This window comes from Carettochelys insculpta, chromosome 13 (genome assembly GCF_033958435.1).
Source record: "Carettochelys insculpta isolate YL-2023 chromosome 13, ASM3395843v1, whole genome shotgun sequence".
Lineage (NCBI taxonomy): Eukaryota > Metazoa > Chordata > Testudines > Carettochelyidae > Carettochelys > Carettochelys insculpta.
Window position 1 is genome coordinate 28,379,676 of NC_134149.1, and position 18,744 is coordinate 28,398,419.

General features: G+C 39.2%; 1 protein-coding gene across 2 annotated transcripts in view; it reads right to left on the minus strand.

Annotated features, from left to right (window-relative positions):
• BRWD3 (bromodomain and WD repeat domain containing 3) overlaps positions 1-18,744 on the minus strand; it is a 112,823-nt gene that overhangs the window by 22,559 nt on the left and 71,520 nt on the right. For both annotated transcript variants that reach the window (XM_075008158.1, XM_075008157.1), the window contains 12 exons: positions 16,063-16,240; positions 15,220-15,313; positions 11,429-11,578; positions 8,963-9,039; positions 7,598-7,775; positions 6,233-6,349; positions 5,835-5,942; positions 4,408-4,532; positions 4,112-4,194; positions 2,420-2,531; positions 491-552; positions 236-391 (listed from right to left, as the gene is read on the minus strand). In XM_075008158.1, the coding sequence (XP_074864259.1) occupies positions 236-391; positions 491-552; positions 2,420-2,531; positions 4,112-4,194; positions 4,408-4,532; positions 5,835-5,942; positions 6,233-6,349; positions 7,598-7,775; positions 8,963-9,039; positions 11,429-11,578; positions 15,220-15,313; positions 16,063-16,240 (1,440 nt within the window). The remainder of the gene's footprint in view (positions 1-235; positions 392-490; positions 553-2,419; positions 2,532-4,111; positions 4,195-4,407; positions 4,533-5,834; positions 5,943-6,232; positions 6,350-7,597; positions 7,776-8,962; positions 9,040-11,428; positions 11,579-15,219; positions 15,314-16,062; positions 16,241-18,744) is intronic.

Genomic DNA, 18,744 nt, shown 5'->3' on the forward strand with positions numbered 1-18,744 from the left:
ACAACTAATAATATTTTGATTATTAGGGTCTCAGTCTTGCTCCCTTGCTGTCACTAGACATGAACGGGTGCAGGATCGAGCCCTATAAAGATAAAAATGTACATACAAAGGATACCTAAAGGAATAAGAAGCTATTTCCAGCTATTTTTGTTAAGTAAACTTTCCTCCCAAAGTCAAATTCAGCATCATGATGGTTTTCTTGATGTCCCTGTAATTTATTCCATGCCCAACATACCAAGGGTCAGAAGATAATCAATCCCCCTAATGACACGGTCACATTCCTCATCTCTGGAATGGGCTCCCCATTCTCCTTCTTGTGGTTTATACAGCAGAGATGTCAGTTCCTCAGGGGAAACAGGAACACCAGCACCAACCTCCTCTGGATAAGCAGCTAAAAAATGTGAAGAATTCAAAAACAGTGGGCCATCAATGCCATATCAATATAACTGTAATGACATGAAAATTACAGTGAATTCCAAAGCATATTTACTTCCTTCTGGAACTGGTTCCATGTCCCATGGACTCATCTTTTCTCTTTCGTTGTTGTCCCAACTATTTAAAACAAATGAAAACCGTATTAAAATCATGCAAATATTTGTTTTTCCCTGTCTTCCCTGATGCATGTAGGGTATAAAATTTCTCCTAAAAGAATCTTGAAATAAAATGGCAGTGGGAACTTCCCAGAAGTATATTACATATAGGCAAGTCACAAGTTGATTTCAGCTTCTCTTAGAATTAGGAGTTGTTAGATAAAGGGTTTTTCTTCAAGCCAATCTCTAGTAAACACAGTAGTAGTCAAATCTCAAAAATATATTTGCCACAGACATGACAACAATTAATAAAACCTACTGTCTGGGAAGACTGATTTTACCTTGATCAATAACTAGTGCCATTAGGGAAACAAAACATTTTTTGTAATCACTAATCACATTTTTTAAATGATCAGTGATGGCTAGATTATAATTAAAAAATGTTTTTATCAGATGGTATCTGCCATAAGAGACTCTAATATAATAGCCACAGGTCACTCTTGAGGATCCTAATAGTGCTTCAGAATACCATATTTCGGTTACTACTGGTACTATGTGAACAACAATGCACCTGGAAGAAACCTGCACAGATTCTATAACAGAAAACCGTGCTTCCCCAATTTGGGTGCACTGTTTGAACAAGTCAACAAGATCATGGAAGAAATGGTTGACTTTATTCCTTTGGATTTTAAAAAACAAAAAACAAAAAAAAAACCCAAAACCACTTTGATTGAACAGGAAGCTATTAAGGAACTATTTTGTCAGGGGATGAGGCACAGTCCTGCCACACGCTAGCAATTTACCTAATACTATAAAAATAACACCCACCATGCTCTGAAAAAAAATCCACCATAGGGACAATCCTTGTTTTTCAATATGACAAAACACTAACAGTAGGATTACCACACTGCCCATACTAAGATGGCTCTTTTGCACATATATTTAGCAATGGTCTGAAAAAGGGAGGAAACAATGTGGTAGCACAAATTTCAGTGGACTCAAAATGATTGTAGCTGAAATCAACACTAGAAGGATCCAACAGAACCAGCCCAATGGACAGCACAACATTAAATGAAACTTAATGTTGATATCTGCAAGGAGGAGTCATCTGAGTTATTCCCACATCTTGCTGGGTTTCAAATTTTCTGTAGCTATTCCCATTAAAGGGTTGGGTTTAAAAGAAACACACTTAAAAAGACATCTCAAACTGTTAAGTTAAACTAAAACCGAGCAAGATTCTGAAAAGAAATTCTACATTTATGCAACAATAAGAAGTGCTGTGGCACCTTGTTGACTAACAGATATTTTGGAGCATAAGATTTCATGGGCAAAGACCCGCTTCATCTGATGGTCTTTGCCTGTGAAAGCTTATGCTCCAAAATATCTGTTAGTCTGTAAGGTGCCACAGGCCTTCTTGTTGTTTTTGCAGATACAGACTAACACAGCTACCCATTTGATACATTTATGCAGACAACAAGAACATCACAAGTACATTAGACAGCATTATTTAAAAAACAAACAAACATTGAAAGCCTCATGCTCCAGAGCATAAAAGACAACTGCTGACCAGAATAAGAATGAAGTAGTTTATTTCATAACTCCCACTACATGATTGCTTGCACTGTCTTCTGAAACAGACATAGGATACTTGACAAGAAAGACCACAGTCTGATCTGGCAAGGCAATTCTAATACATCAAGAACGGGAACTCTAATTCATAACAAGCAAGCCCAAAATTAGAGTTTTGGAGTTAGGTAGGTCACGAAGAAAGGTGGGCTGTTTGTCCATCTATATTTTTCCCTTGATGCATGTTAGTTACATATAAATATGAAAAGAGACCTGTGAGTGCTTAAATATGCCTGATATACTGCAATTACTGTAATCCTTACTGAACGCTGTAGCACTGGAAGGAACTATCAGGATATTCTGCCTGGAAAGGTTGCTGACTCTCCACTGTTCCAAACCACCAAGCATCATCTATTATACTCCGAAACCTATCCCCTGTAATGAAAAAAAGTTAAATTTAACAACTGAGTAATGAAGATAACAATCTATCCATGTCTTACGTAACAGTTGGAATAAAATAATAAACAGGAATCTGTATGTCTACCCTAAGCATCACAGTAGCAAACAGGGACCAAAAAAAGACCCAAGGAGAGCAACTTTATATTTCTGGAGATGGACAGCAGCTTTCACCTAGGTTCACACCCTAGTCTTAAATTCTTCTGGGCTTTATGGACTTACTGACTTTCTCCTCCAATGTTCTGTAAACTACTCTTACTCTCCTAGTCCCCTTGCTGCTGGACAGAAAAAGTACAGTTTTCGGCGATGCCATAAAGATTCAATCCTCTAGTACAAATTAGACAATTCAGTATAAATTTACATAATTTGAAACTGATCTTACCAGAGCACAAGCCTCTGCCAATTTGGTGATGGTAGATCACATATACAGACTTTCTCTCTGAAAGTCACAACTCTGTTTTGTTGGGGTATTTACACAGGTCCTATTAGTAGCATATCTGAGTGTTCTGGCTTAAAACATATGAGTCAGGATCAGATATCATATATTGATAATATGCAAATTGCAGAAGTGACAGACTATGATATTTCAAAGAATGTTTAAATGCAAGAAAATAAAACGTAAGGTCTTGATAGGTTAAGTTACATCAAGAGGTGAGCTAGAATGCTTTCAAAGAGAAGACGACACTTGAAAGCTAATCAGTAAATTTAAAAGAGAGGAAGCCGTGCTAGTCTATACACTATCAAAACAAAAAGCAGACAAGTAGCACTTTAAAGACTAGCAAAATAGTTTATTAGGTGAGCTTTCGTGGGACAGACCCACTTCTTCAGACCGTAGCCAGACCAGAACAGACTCAATATTTAAGACACAGAGAACCAAAAACTGTAAGCAAGGAGGACAAATCAGAAAAAGATAATCAAGGTGAGCAAATCAGAGAGTGGAGGGGTGGGTGGGTGATTTGCTCACCTTGATTATCTTTTTCTGATTTGTCCTCCTTGCTTACAGTTTTTGGTTCTCTGTGTCTTAAATATTGAGTCTGTTCTGGTCTGGCTACGGTCTGAAGAAGTGGGTCTGTCCCACGAAACCTCACCTAATAAACATTTTGCTAGTCTTTAAAGTGCTACTTGACTGCTTTTTGTTTTGATAGTAAATTTAAAAGTGCACTATCGATGACTTACAAATGCCTATTTCATTGAAACTGAGCAAATATTATCTTTTAGTAGTAGCATCCTTCAGTCTACGTAGACTGTGGATCGCACCCTTTGTAGTTCCATTTGGGATCATCATTTGCAGCGTTGACTGTGACTGTGAAGGCCCACACGAGAGTGACAGTCCTTGCTGCATCTGTTTCATGTGTAATGGTTGTCTGGCAGGTCCTTACTGTGCTTTCTGTGGGCTTGCTTCTCCTCTGCTAGCTGTCTGATCCTCATCTTACCCTCCTGAAGGGTCTTCTATACTTATAATATCTTTTATACTTATAATAAAGAGATAATGAACTGCAGCATGTTCAATACTGGTGCCCAGCATACTAAACACCTGGGTTTGGTAAAACGGTACTTACCAATCTGCCAATTCCTTTCTTTGGCTTCGTTATAAAACTGATGCAGTACAAGGAAATCAATAACATCTGGCATATCATGATACCTACAAATAACAGAAAACAATCTTACTCCTGAGCAAGATATTGCCTGTGGCTGTGGGAGGAATCTTTTTGATCTTCAATACTATTTCATGCTCATTGCAGCAGTAACAAGTGTTTACGTGAGGCCTTCAACTGCAAGATCAGAAAAAAGGCATTCTGGAGTATTTGTAAGAATATTTGGTTTGTTTGGAGAAATGATTTAGTCAGTTACTCACTTAATGGAAAAAGATTCTCCTGTCATTTTGCCTGAGATTGGATCTAGAAATGCAAGCTTCAAGCAGCAAAGTGTAGGAGGTCCAACTTCATATTTAATTCCTACAGTCTTCACAAGTTCTTGTTCCTGATTATCAAAACACAGTGAGAGTCAGTATTTAAATTATTTTATCTCACTAAAAGTAAAAGTGTATTTATAGATAACTTCCTTCTTCCAGCTGAAGGGACTTCTATGAGTTGTATGATTTGTTCCTAAAAATCCAAGAACCTAAAGACCACTCTAACAAAGAAGGACAAAGGGGGGGTACATTGTACTCCTCCCCGCTAACATAGTCCACAAGGCAGGTCATCACTCAGTTGACTACACTTGAGAGCATATTGGAGGTGATGCATTTCTTCTTGCAGAAGCATTAGTGGTTCTGGAGGTGGCATCTATGGGAAAGCAAAGGTATGGCCTTTTAGAAAGAAGATTTCGCATGAGCTAAAAGAGTGCCTCTGGAAGTGGTAGGACTTAAGTGGCAATACTTGGAAGCATTATGTTTCTCCAAGGCTATGTCTGCACTTGGAATTAGACGTGTGAGTCCCAGCTTGCACAGACATGCTTGTGCTAGCTCTCACTCAATGAGTATGTCGAAACTAGAAGCGTAGTTGTGGCAGCACAGGCAGCAGCAGTGGCACAAGCTAACTACTCCAGAGCACAAGCCAACCTGCAGCCCATGTGAATGATTTCGGGGCAGCTTGACTATAACACTGCAGATACAATACTATTGTTAGTGCACTACCTCAGTGATGTCTATTTGAACTAGAAAACACATCCTAGCTCCAAGTGCGGATGTAACTTAGGAGGAGTAGTTCTTTCTCATGCACTTCAATCTAAAGGCAACTCAGAAGATGCATAGCTGGCCCCAAACAGCCATCACTGATATATATATATATATATAGATATAGATATAGATATAGATATAGATATAGATATAGATAGATAGATAGATATAGATATATAGTTGGAGATCCTACTTGTTATTCTCAGATTCTGAAATAATGAGCAGTCACTAAAAGTTCATTCATACATTCTAAGAATGCTTATGTGACCATATTAACAACTTGAGAGTTGCTAATTCTATGAGTTGGAATACAAGAAAAGTTAATATTTTAAATTTGAGTTGTATAATTTTTGTTAATGAAGAACACCATTCTAAGTAAACATCTTCCTTCAGCTTGAATCTCCTTCTGACTTCTTACCATCAGTGACTGACTGATTGGTGCATGTCTTAAGAAAATATTTACAAGTTTGGTTTGCAAAGAAACGTTTTTAAACAGCATTTTTCTTTTAGTTGTTCACTTCTGAATTAAATACAGAACTTAATTGAATGATTCACAGACTGGGGAACTATCTTTTTTTTTTTTTTTTTAAATAAAGTTAACTTACCCTGAGTTCCATTTTGTTCCATGGTTGTTTTTGCATGTTAACATTGTAAATTTTTGCCTTCCTTACTGCCCGCACATAAGCTTCGTGGCCTTGCCTAAAATATATAATCTTAAAGAAGAGAAGAGAGAATGTGTAGATTTCATTCTATACATAATATTAAGCCATCAGGTTATATTTCAACCACCTCCCCCCCTCAAAAAATAAAAATCTACAAATAAAGACCATCCCTCTTAAATTCTACAGGATAGTTCCATAAGGATTTTGTTTTTGGAAAACACCCCTATTCCACCTTCTAAGCCACATGGTATTTATAGGTAGGCATCTGAAGCAGCTTTATTACTCCTAGTTGAGGCAATTTCATCTGCTTTCAAGGAGCACACAAACATTACATAAGTTACCTCATCTCCCATTTGAGGGACAAAGGGTGAACGACGCGGTATGGTGTCCAAGATCCACTGGGGTGCAAACCATTCTTCACTGGGTTCACCCTCCATCGAAAGTAATCCACTTGGTTTCTTAAATTACATTACATTTAGGGAACAAGGTGTAACTATTATTGGCAAGGTATGTGAGCAACTCATTATACAGAGCAAAGCTGATTAAATATTACAGGTAAACTAAACCATGAAATGCCAAGTCTCCATCACACTTTTACTTATCACCCATCATCATCAATATAATACCAGACTAAACAAAGAATTCATTTAAGCTATAACAGGCCTAACAGCCTGCTAAATATTTGTTTCAACAAAACCCCACAAACATGCTTCAAGAGAAGCATGTAAGAAAATAAATTAAAAATATGGAATTAATATAACTGCTTTAATGTCACATTGCTTTCGCTATCCATTAATAACTGCTTTCACTACCCATTTGTAGTTCTGTCTCCTTGGGACACAATTCAAAATCAGTAGGCTCACCTCACGTTTGAATCTGACCCCTTGCATTGGCCTGCTGAGATGAAATTATACAAAAGTAAAGCTACTAATCATTTGGGTTTTTTTTCTTTTCCACCCTCTATGCACAAAGCTATATATAAAAATAAAGTTAAAATAGACAGCTGGAAAATTTGAAACCCAAACTAAATCCTCAGCTGTTGCAGAAGACAGCTTGGCACAGCTGAGGTGAGACAAAAGTAGCTCCAACTCACCTCTGTGGCAAAGATCCTTAGGCCGTCTAGAAGATGAATTGGCCGCTGATGCAAATTAAAGCCTATTAATGGCTGCTCTGATTTACTTGTTTGTAGTGATTCCAAATGACACTGCACCAGTGGGGACTTCTGGAGCATAGTAAGTTCTGACCCTGCTTTTCCAATTCCCAAACTATTATAACCCTCCTTGTATACATAGAGCATATCAAGCTGGCTTCGCACAAGCCAGGGAAATCCTTAGTCAAAAAAATGGCCTTCATGGAGGCTTGGTTCTGGGTAAAGTTATTCAGAGAACATAATAATTTGGTCTGTAGGGTATAAATAGAAAGGCCTCTCTCATTAGGCTAGCTTTTCTATAAAAACGTATTTTTTTTCAGAATCCTAATGACAGATTACTAAAATATCAAAATTACCACTACGTAACAATAGCATAATAAAGTTACACGTCCTGAATCTTATTCTATTCAATTTTAAGGTGATTTGTGATCATTGTGTTATCACTCACTCATCCTTCAAGCATTTGTGTTAATGAAAAAATTTAACTTGAAGACAACCATTTATGAAACATTTGTCTATAAAGCTAAAAAGCCCTTTAAATAAAAAGAAACCCTACTTTTTTTCTAGTCTGTTTGGGTTTCCTTCGTTTCTCTTCCAATCCTTTAGCTTTCTTCATATTTTCATCTTCAGAGCTGCTACAGATCTTCCGAGCTGCCTGTCTGGTTTGTCTCTTTGGAGGCTGGAGATTAATTCCAGCATCTGCTGTCCAGTCAGAATATTCACTTGAAGAATCACTGTAAATATTACAAAGTAAGAAGCTAAGAAACAATAGGTCAAGAAAACCATAACTCTGGCTTTCACACAATACATTTCTAGGCCTGATCCTGCAAGATGGTCCACGCAAGTGGCTTCCCAGTCACTTGAAGTCTATAGAAAGCCTAAATGGTGCAGAATTTAGACATTTCATCATACAATTTCAGCTGCAAATACATATTCAAGCCAGCATTATGTTCAATATTTGCATCATAGTAATGATTCTACACTTTCATAGAAGTCTGTAAAGATCTGTTATTACCCATGTGTTTTCACATCAATTCTTAATAGATTTATTTCTGCAATTTGCAAGAGTTTTAGCCAATAGTAGTGCAGTCTTAAAACATATACTGGTGACCTCCATAACATTACAGTAATGGCCACATGATTTCTGATTTGGTATTAGCTCTTGTCCCCGCAAACACTGAAGCACTGTATTTTTCAAACAATTCTAAAAATTATGCACAACTGAATTTTGACAAATACTTTTCAGAGACCAGAACAGGATTTGGCCACTTCATCATCCTGTGTCAATACTGCTACTTCCCCTCTCAAATTAATCAACTAACATTTGTGCTTTGGCTACCTGACTCGCCAAAATTAAAGCACTTCATTTGCTGATCTACTTTATACAAAATGCTGCACAAATCCACAGATATCAGCCTTATGTCTGCTGACATCTGCATCCGCAGATTCATTTTTGCAGCTATAGATGCAGATGGTATCCATGAAGGGCTCTATTTATACTAGCTGCTAATCTTGTGCAAAGAATATGACAAACTGTAAGAAAAGATAGGAAGAAAGCCTTCAGACTACACAACATTTGAAAGTACAGATCTTTCACAGTGCTTAAAAAAAAGTAAGTGCTTTTGCTAGCACTTTTATTATTACTTGGTCAGTTTCACCAGATGCACAAATATTCTGTCCAGGATGATGGAGTCTTTGAACGTCAATGGTGAGCAGCGCAGACCTCTAAAATCTACTAAATTCTTATCTTAATCTCTCACGCAAGTAACAGATTTACTTATTTTATAGTGAAATGAGTTTTGAATACTTATTTCTAGGCTGCAGTCATGGCTTCAGAAATCTCATCCGCCACAGTATAGCTTTCTAAGACCACCTAATCACAAATCAAAGAAGCAATATTTAGGAGGACAGGAAAAGCTACCTGGAACTGCTTTCACTTTGCCATGCAGCCACAGCATCATCCACAGAGGCATCGCTTGTGCCAACTGTTTCATCTTCCTGCATTAAAAACAAAACAGCTACATAGTTATTCCTGTAGCCACACCTTCACCAAATAGTTTCTCTTTCACTTTATATATACAGTAGAACCTTAGAGTTACAAACACAGAGTTACGAATCACAAACATTTGGAACCAGAAATACGCAAATCCGGCAAAGGCAGAGAAATTTAAAATATGTACAGTACAGTATCACGTTAAACACAGACTACAGTAAACCCCCCGAAATGCATGACTGAGTTGTGCTTAACTTGCATTAACGTGAGTTAAAGTTAACTTGAAGCCGCTCTGCAGATGTCTGCCCAACCGTCTCCTCCAGCTGGGCGAAGCAGGGTGGACAGACAGCTGTGCTGTCATGTCTGTCTGTCCTCTGGCTTCCCCCATATGGGTGGGCAGTGTGGCTTCTCCTAGCTTGGGGAAGCCAGGGAGAAAGATAGCTGCACCAAAGGAGAAAGACTCCCCTCCACTTGCTGGAGCCAGGAAACTAGCCATGGTCAGTTTCCTGGCTTCCCCTGCCTTGTGCAGGAAATTTGACTTACACTAGAACACAACCCCTGTGTAAATTGGGGTCTACTGTACTATGAAAAGGGAAAGTATAAAAAAGATTTGATGGAGTAAGGAAACTGTTTCTGTGCCTGTTCAAATTAAGATGGTTCAAAGCAGAATTTTTCTTCTGCATAGTAGTTTCAAAGCTGTATTAGGTCAATACTCAGTTGTTCAAAATTTCAGAAACATAATGTTTTATTCAGAATTATGAACATTTCAAAACTCTACTACTCTCCATTCTCAACGTATTTATAACTCTGAAGTTCTGCTGTGGTCACCCGAGAATATCATGATGAAAACACTCAGATGACACATAGTAATGCTATTTGCTGCTAGCCCAAGTTCTTATTAAAAAAAAAACAAAAAACAAAAGCAGAAACAAAAACAAAACCTAAAAAGTCTTTCCAGAGTGATGTAGTGGGAATTACAAGACATTACTCCCCTCATGACAAGCCACTGCACCTTAAATAGCAGCATGAGTTACTAAACACCTGGAATATCACCCACACTGGAGGCATTCTATAAACAATATACATAATTCCACATCCCTATAAAACTGCCTGTTAGGTCTTTCAACCTCAGAAAACCTGACGCAAAATCCACACGAAAAGTAGAGGCTGGATGTGATCATGTCAGATCTGTTGGCCCAAATTATATTCAGAGAATTTCAATGTCTAGTATACAGCAACGAAGGGTCCTGTGGCACCTTATAGACTAACAGAAAAGTTTTGAGCATGAGCTTTCGTGAGCACAGACTCACTTCATCAGATGCTGGTCTAGTATGTCTAGAATGTCTAGTATGTAACCATCATTTCTCCTTCACAAGGTTGCCTCTGCAGAACAGGTGCTGTAAGAACAGTCTGATTTTTGTGGGGGAGGAAGGGCTGATAAACTTAGACTTTTATGGCTTTTGCTGCTACAGAAGGATAGTGGCCAGCAAAGCAAATAGCTCCTACAATGGATTGCTGAAAAAGCAGATGTATGAGCAAGGCCTTTGTGTCATCTGATGTAAAAACAACAGCAACAAAAATGCTGCTTAAAAGCTTAAAAAAGGAATTAATTTCTAATATTTGAAACATATGTATATTTGAAACACATGTAATCACAAATATGGCTATTAATTGATTTAATACTATGCTTTACCTTTATGTCAAAGTTCTGATAACTATGACGAGCTTTTAACTAAACATTTAATTCACATTAATTTTACTGTTAAGTTACAGAGCATGGGAAATCAGCATATAGACAGAACACATAAAATGTATCTTCTTATTTTACATACTGCCCTTTCCTTGCCGAGAGAAAATCTGTGAAACTTTGAATCCTTACTCTCGCCAATAATCAACCACTCATGCCAAAATATGTTATTCATAAAAGCTGCTGCACAGATCTATATGAAACCAACCCACTAGTGACATCCACAATGCATGTGCAATATGAACTCTACTATCTGCATGAAATACCAGAATAGCAAATATTATAAAGTAATGCCTAATTAAATTAACTTGACTATACCTCAAGACCTCCCGGCAGATGATGCCCATAAATCAATCCATTTTGAACTAGATTTGAATATTTTTATATTTCTGCCACTTTAGACACAGAGATAAATGGGTCATTTCTTTTCCAGAATGATTTAATAAAATCATAGGCTGAGTCCTTAAAAAAACATAAAGATCAAATCCTTCTCCATGAAGGAAGAAAATAACGTGATGTATATTTTTAAGGACTCTTGCTATTATTAATGCTGAATTACTGATAACACTATGTTGAGAAGATCTGCAGTTGAACCACACAATCTAGGAACAAGAAATATATTGAAATAATCACTTGAAGCGTCATACCTCGGAGGAGCTTTCAGATTCTTCCTGTGCACGTGCATTTTGACTTGCTCCTTGTTGGCTGTGTTCAATGGTGGAGCGTGTTTGGTAGGCATGCTGGCGTTTGCGTTGGTTTCTCCTCAAAGATCGTCCACTGCCAGGTTGATACTCACTCTTTCAGTATGGGGGAAAAAGACAAAGGTAAGAACTTTTAGAAGTTAAATGTATATACTACAAAATATACTTTATTAAAAGGACTGGATGCTGTCAAAATCTCAACAGAAAACCAGACTATCTGGAGTTTGGAATGAAATGCCATCCCCAACGTACTCTAGAAAAAATCATGCCTATTGTTTTAGTAAGGGATTCCATCTTGAAAATCAGTTATACAAAAAACACCACTTACTTCCCAAACAGATGTATTCTGTGGTTTTGACTACAAGGTAAAAATTTACCATTCTCAAGAACTGTGTGGTTCCTCTACCATACTTCTAAAATGCATGTTTACAAATGCTACAAATCAAACTGAGATTAAATTGGAGCACTTGGAAGAGGGGAAAGTGATCAAAAGTAGTCAACATGGATTCACCAACGGCAAGTCACGCCTGATCTATCTGATTAGTTTCTGTGTGATGTAACAGGCTCTGTGGACATGAGGAAGTCAGTGGATGTGATATACCTTGACTTAGCAAAGTTTTTGATACACTCTTCCACAACATTCTTGCCCATATGTTAAGGAAGTATGGACTGGATACCTCGACTATAAGATGGATAGAAAGCTGGACTGAAGGTAGGGCCCAACAGGTAGTGGTCAATGGCTCAATATCTGGATGGTGGTTGGTTTCAAGCAGAGTGCCCCAAGGCTCGGTTCTGGTACCAATGTTGTTCAACATCTTTATTAATGACCTAGATGACAACCTGGATTGCACCCTCACCAAGTTTGTGGATGACACCAAGCTAGGGGGACAGGCAGATACATTGGAGAGTAAAGATAAGATCCAGAGTGACCTAAACAAATTGGAGGATTGGACCAAAAGAAATCTGATGTGGTTCAACAAGGAAAAGTGTAGAGTCCTGCACTTGGGATGAAAGAACCCCAAAAATTGTTATAGGCTGGGGACTGACTGGCTAAGCAGCAGTACCACGGAAAGAGATCTAGGGGTTATGGTGGATGAAAGGCTGGATATGAGTAAACAGTGTGCCCTGGTAGCCAAGAAGGCTAACAGCATATTGGGGTGCATTAGGAGGAGCATTTCCAACAGATCTAGAGAAGTTTTTGTTCCTTCTATTTGGCACAGGTGAGGCCACACCTGGAGTACTGTGTCCAGTTTTGGGCTCCTCAGTATACAAAGGATGTGGATGTGCTGGAGTAGGTTAAGTGGAGGGCAACGAAAATGATTAAGGAGCTGAAGCACATGATGTATGAGGTGAGGCTGAGGGATTTGGGCTTATTTAGTTTGCAGAAGAGAAGACTGAGGGGTGATTTAATAGCAGCCTTCAATTTCCTGAAAGGAGCTCTAAAGAGGGTGGAGAAAAACTGTTCTCAGTGGTGACAGATGGCAGAACGATGAGCAATGGTCTGAAGTTACAGAAGGAGAGGAGTAGGTTGGATATCAGGAAAAATGACTTCACCATGAGGGTGCTGAAGCAGCAGAATGAGTTGCCTAGAGAGGTGGTGGAATTCCCATCCCTAGAGGTTTTTTATGTCCTGGCTTGACAGAGTCCTGGCTGGGATGACTTAGTTGGGGTTGATCCTGCTTGAAGCTGGGGCTGTACTTGATAAGTTCGTGAGGTCCCTTCCAGCCCTAGGATTCTATGATTCTATGACTGGCTTTCAACACTACTCTAAATACTGATTCAACCAACAGCATTTTAGTACTAGCGTGGTTGTAGCTTGGTGGCATTAAAGCCCAAGACATTCAAATAGTCCTTCCATAACAACTCAAGAGAGACTCAAGAATGGAAAACCTACTCTATATTAGCCCTTCCTGACTCCAAATTAAAACATAGGAGGTTACTGATTACGCATTAGTAGCAATGAAGCCAGCCTGGCTTTCCGATTTCAGACTGAATTGGCAGAACTGGCACTTGGAAGAAGAATCTCATCTTTCTTATTTGTAACAAAAATGAATGTGCCATATTCAAGTTAAGGCATCCATCACTGAAAGCCCCTTTAGCAGGGATAGCCTTTTTATTCTGTATTTGTACAGGATCTAGCACAGTGAGCATCTAGGCACTATGGTAATCCAAGTCATAATAAAGAGGAAGACATTAAAGACTGAAAGTCCCTGAAAAAGGATCCTATTATAGAATCATAGACTCCTAGGGTTGGATGGGACCTCAGGAGGTCATCGAGTCTAGTCCCCAGCCTAAAGCAGGATCAACCCTCACTAAATCATCCCATCCAGGACCTTGTCAAGCTAGGACTTTAAAACCTCTAAGGGTGGAGAGTCCACCACCTCTCTAGGCAATGCATTCCAGTGCTGCACCATCCCCCGGTGAAGAAGTTTTTCCTAATATCCAACCCACTCCTCTCCCTCTGAAACTTGAGACCATTTCTTCTTGTTCTGCTATCTGTCAGTACTGAGAATTGCTTCTCTCCATCCTCTTTAGAGCCTTCCTTCAGGAGGTTGGAGGCTGCTATCAAATGGCCTCTCTCTTCTATTCTGCAAATAAATAAGCCCAAATACCTGAACCTCTCCTGATAGATCATGTGCCCCAGTCTCATAATCATTTTGGCTGCCTTCTGCTGGACCCTCTCCAATGCATCCATATCCTTTCTATACTTGGGGGCCCAGAACTGGACGCAATACTCTAGATGAGTGCTGCATGTACCCCAATATGCCGTTAGCCTTCTTGGCTACAAGGGAACACTGTTGACTCATATCCAGTCTCTCATCCACTGTAATTCCCAGGCCCTTTTCTGCTGCATTACTACTTAGAATGACAGGTGATTTGATAGCAACCTTCAACCTTCTGAAAGGGGATTCTAAAGAGGATGGAAAGAGGTTGATTTCAGTGGCAGGACAAGGAGCAATGGTCTCAAGTTACAGAGCTGGAGGTGTAGGAAAACTGTTTCACTAGGAGGGTGGTGAAGCGCTGGAATGCGTTACTTAGAGAGTTTGTGGAGTCTCCATCTCTAGAGATTTTTAGATCCTGGCTTGACAAAGGCCTGGCTGGATGATTTAGTTAGGACTGATCCTGCTTTAGGCTGGGGGCTGGACTTGATGACCTCCTGAGGTCCCTTCCAGCCCTAGGATTCTATGATTCTGTGTGATAACCCCCTCCTGGCTTAGGTCACAAACCAAACCCCTGCATTCCAGTCCCCTGCCCAGCTCACAACTCCCTCCTTCAGCCAAATCCTCTCCCAGACATCACACCCCCTACTGCACCCCAATCCCTTACCCAAGCTTTCTTCTGCACCCAACCTCCATCCCAGACCCTGCAACTCCTCCATTAATATCATGGAAGAGTAAAGCCCTTGACCACTTTCCAAATTCTGGGAGTGGCCCTCCATCAAAAATTATTGTTCAGCCACGATCTAAATCTTGGTATTAACACATTCTTGTGATCTAAGATGAGCCTTCACTCACTTAAATCACATACTTCATCCCCTCCCTGCGATGACTGTTTAAACAGCTAACAGCAAACTGTTCTGCAGCACAGACTAAATTAAAAATGGACCTAAATGTGGCAAAAATTAGAAAGATTAAGTAGCAAAGATATTAAAACCTAGAAAAATTATTTTTGGACTTCTATTACATCGTGCTTAGTCTCCACTCTTATTTTTCCCTGTTCTAGTGAAAATTACTTACCCTTTGCAAGGTATGGGATGGTTTTCTCTTCTTTTCAACAGTGTAAAGACTAATTTCCATCTCACCTTTGGCAGCTCTGCATTCTTCCTGAACCCTGAGAACATATGGCAGACATTCAACTTACTCACTAAAACATTGAAAAGACTGACAATCTATTTACTAAATGTGTTTAAAACAGTATTTGCTTCCTTGCTACCAACTAATGGGCACAAGTAGTTTCTAGCAGAGAGTAGTATTTTGAAAAACAAAGCAGAAAACGCTTGTAATGTCACTAGTTATATCCCTATAAAAGGGAAGCTGGCTGGCTGGCTCATTACAAGGAAACTGCATAGGGGAAAAAAGTTCCAAGGTGAAAAAAAAAAAAACAATCAAAATAAAACTGGCCCCAATAAGGAAAATACAGAATATCTGAACCAGCAAGGAAGGACAACCATAGATGTAAGAAATTACCATTCTCCAAATTCCAAAGTAAAATATAACTATTATTTTCAACTCTAAATCTGAAGAAAATATAATACAGAAAAAATCAGTGAATTAATAACCAATTCCCTCCTTTTTGAAAAGGACATCATTGAAACACTACAGATGTATTCTTCCTCCCCCAAATATGCTTTGGAATATTATACATGCATACCAAGGAAAAAAATGTACTCTCTAAAGTTATAATATGATCTTTACTATTTTAGATAGTTCATAATGTTTGTACTATTGGTTCCAAATGAACTGCATGTACTGCATTTGTAAAAAATATTAAAAATTAATGCAACACATTTTAGTATTCTTGTACTGCAAAGGAATGAGGATGGTTCCAAAAGAAGTTCAGTATTAATGGTTTCTTCTTACCTGCTAACTCCTGGATGCAGCTCATTCACCACTACTCTTCTGCTCCACGCCATGAGATCTCTCTCTGTGGCCATCTGACTACGAGGAGCATTGTGATGCATTTGACGGACCCCCTCAATCTGACCGCTGCGTCTGAGACCAACGTTTGGTGGAGAGTCCAAACTTGGACTTCTAAGAGCTAAAACACAAAAGCAAAGATCTTTTTCCCTCTTATTTCCATGTATAAAAATTAAGAGGGAGACAAAAGTTTGTCCTCAGTCCTCTGCAAATGGTAGAACCTAGTTGTACTGGTCCAGAGAGGGCAGCTTTATCACAATTACTGATCAATTGAAAATCAGTTACTATTACAGGATTTCCAATGATCTTATCACACAAACCTAAACACACCGCACCCCTTGCCCTGCATACTTCCTGAAGCCCCACCCCTGCCCCACTCTTTGAAGGCCTGGCTCCTGCTCACTCCAGCCCTCCTCCCTCTATTTATTATTCACTCTTCCCACCCTCACTCACTTTCATAGGGATGCAACAAGGTATTGGAGAGTAGGAAGGACTGTGGGCTCCAGACTTGGGCCAAATGGTTTGGTGTGGGAGGAGGCCAGGGCTGAGCCTGGGGTAAGAGCTTAGGGTGCCTGCCCTGGCCCCGCACCAATCCCTGAAGTGGCAGGCACAGCCTTCCTATGGCCCCTAGGCAAGGGAGGCCAGGCGGTTCCATACGCTGTCTCTGTCTGCAAGCTCCACGCATGCAGCTCCCATTGGCCACAGTTCCTAGCCAATAGAAGCTACAGAGTTGTCACTTGGAGGGTGGGGAGAGGGATTTTACTTGTGAGCTGTTGAAAATGTACTGCTCCAAAAGCAGATGAAATTGCTGTAGGCATCAAAACATTCACTTGTACTGTTTCTATAAACTTATCCTGATGTGTCTAACACACAACTCTGTCCCACAGCTGATTCCATTACAGCACAGCTATGTACTGTCCAAGTCTGATTCTTTCCTTTACTTGGTCAAGTGAGGATAATAGGATGCTCAGCAATACTAATACCACAGCTATCCCCTCTTCAGTTTACTTGGCCATTTAGAAGTGAAATTATTTAATTTCCATATGCACAATATGGCTATACATAAAGTATGCTTGTAATTGTGGAAAGCTGTGTGACAATCTGGTTATTAAATTGCCGGGTAAGCTTATGTGTAAACACCTCACTGAGGTGAATAAAGGCAGTTTGTGTATCTCACGGCTACTGTTTGAGGTAGCCTACAAACTCTGGAAAACAACAGGACATAGACTTTGCACAACTTTATACTCAGTTCATGGTTTGAACCATATGAACCAGATTTTTTTTAAAAAATAGAGCTTGTACAGCACAAAATTTAAATCTATCAAAAGGACCAGACAAAAAACTGAAGCAACCTGGACCTGGCTTGTGAGCCACGTGCTTGAAACCACTGATTTAGGTCACAATGAAATTAGATATTCTACTGGTACTTTTTTCCTATCACTTCTTTGGTTTAATGAAACACAGTTCTATGCATCCCACAAATCTGTACCAATAACTGACAGTTTAAGCATGAAAAAGTCAGTCATTTAAAACCTAAAGCCAGATTACTAGCAAATGTACAGTAAACTTTGTAAGAGCTTTCGATTCTAAGAATAAACTGATTTGTGATTGACTCAAGCACATATCCACAGCATCTGTTACAACAGACAATAAGCTGCTTTGTGATCAGCTGGTCAGATCCAATTGGGTTTGATTTTAGCTTTTAATCGTGGTCAAGAAAACAATAAGTCACTGAAACACACCACTTTGAAATGAAAGCCTGGGAAAAACAGATATGTTTGTATATTTTACGAACCCTGGTGCACACAGGTAGAAGCAAGAGAGCACTAGCCTTTCACAGCTTTGTGTTCTCATAGCTTTGCTTACTTATTATACACCATTATGGTGACATTAAGATATAAAAAGTTAGAAAGCATCATCCCTGCAGAGAATAAATGATACTAAGGTAATACAGAAAAAGTTTATTTTTAGAAAGCATTTGTAAGAGAATTGTGGTCTAATTATCTTAAGCAATCAGGCACTGCCCACCTAGATCATCAAGTGGTCTCAGCTGCACCTCACACCTTTAATTCTAGTCAATCACCACAAGCTCCAAAGACCTCCAGATGAGCTACTAAAGCTTAAACGAATGGCAAAAGAAAGCACACACAAGACATAATCTTGGCAGAAATGGGCAAAGTTTTATTTTGGTGCAATCAGCAAATTGCAAAATCAGAGACAATATTTGGTTTGATTCTGGAAATGTTACATATTTGCCAAAAAAACAAGAAGGTCAATTTCTGCAAGTTGATGAGAGTGGGAGGAGGGCAGGATGGAGAGCAACAGATTGTGAAGGAGACTGTGTTGCAATCCTTAATAACCTTTAGCCAGAGGTTAAATGCTCTGATCTCAGATGTGGGAGACCCAGGTTAGAACTGCACTTCACATTCATTTCTCTCCCTTTGCAGGTAAGTGTCCTAACCAACAGACTGCAGATTAGTCTGCTCTGAATCTCTTTTGTCAAAGATGTTCCACTTTTCCTGGGGGAATTCTGCACACATGAGGATTTATGTCCCCCCCAGAGTTGTTTGCTTCCCCACAGAAAAATGACTTTCTGACAGAGAAGCAAAGGGAACCCACAAGTGC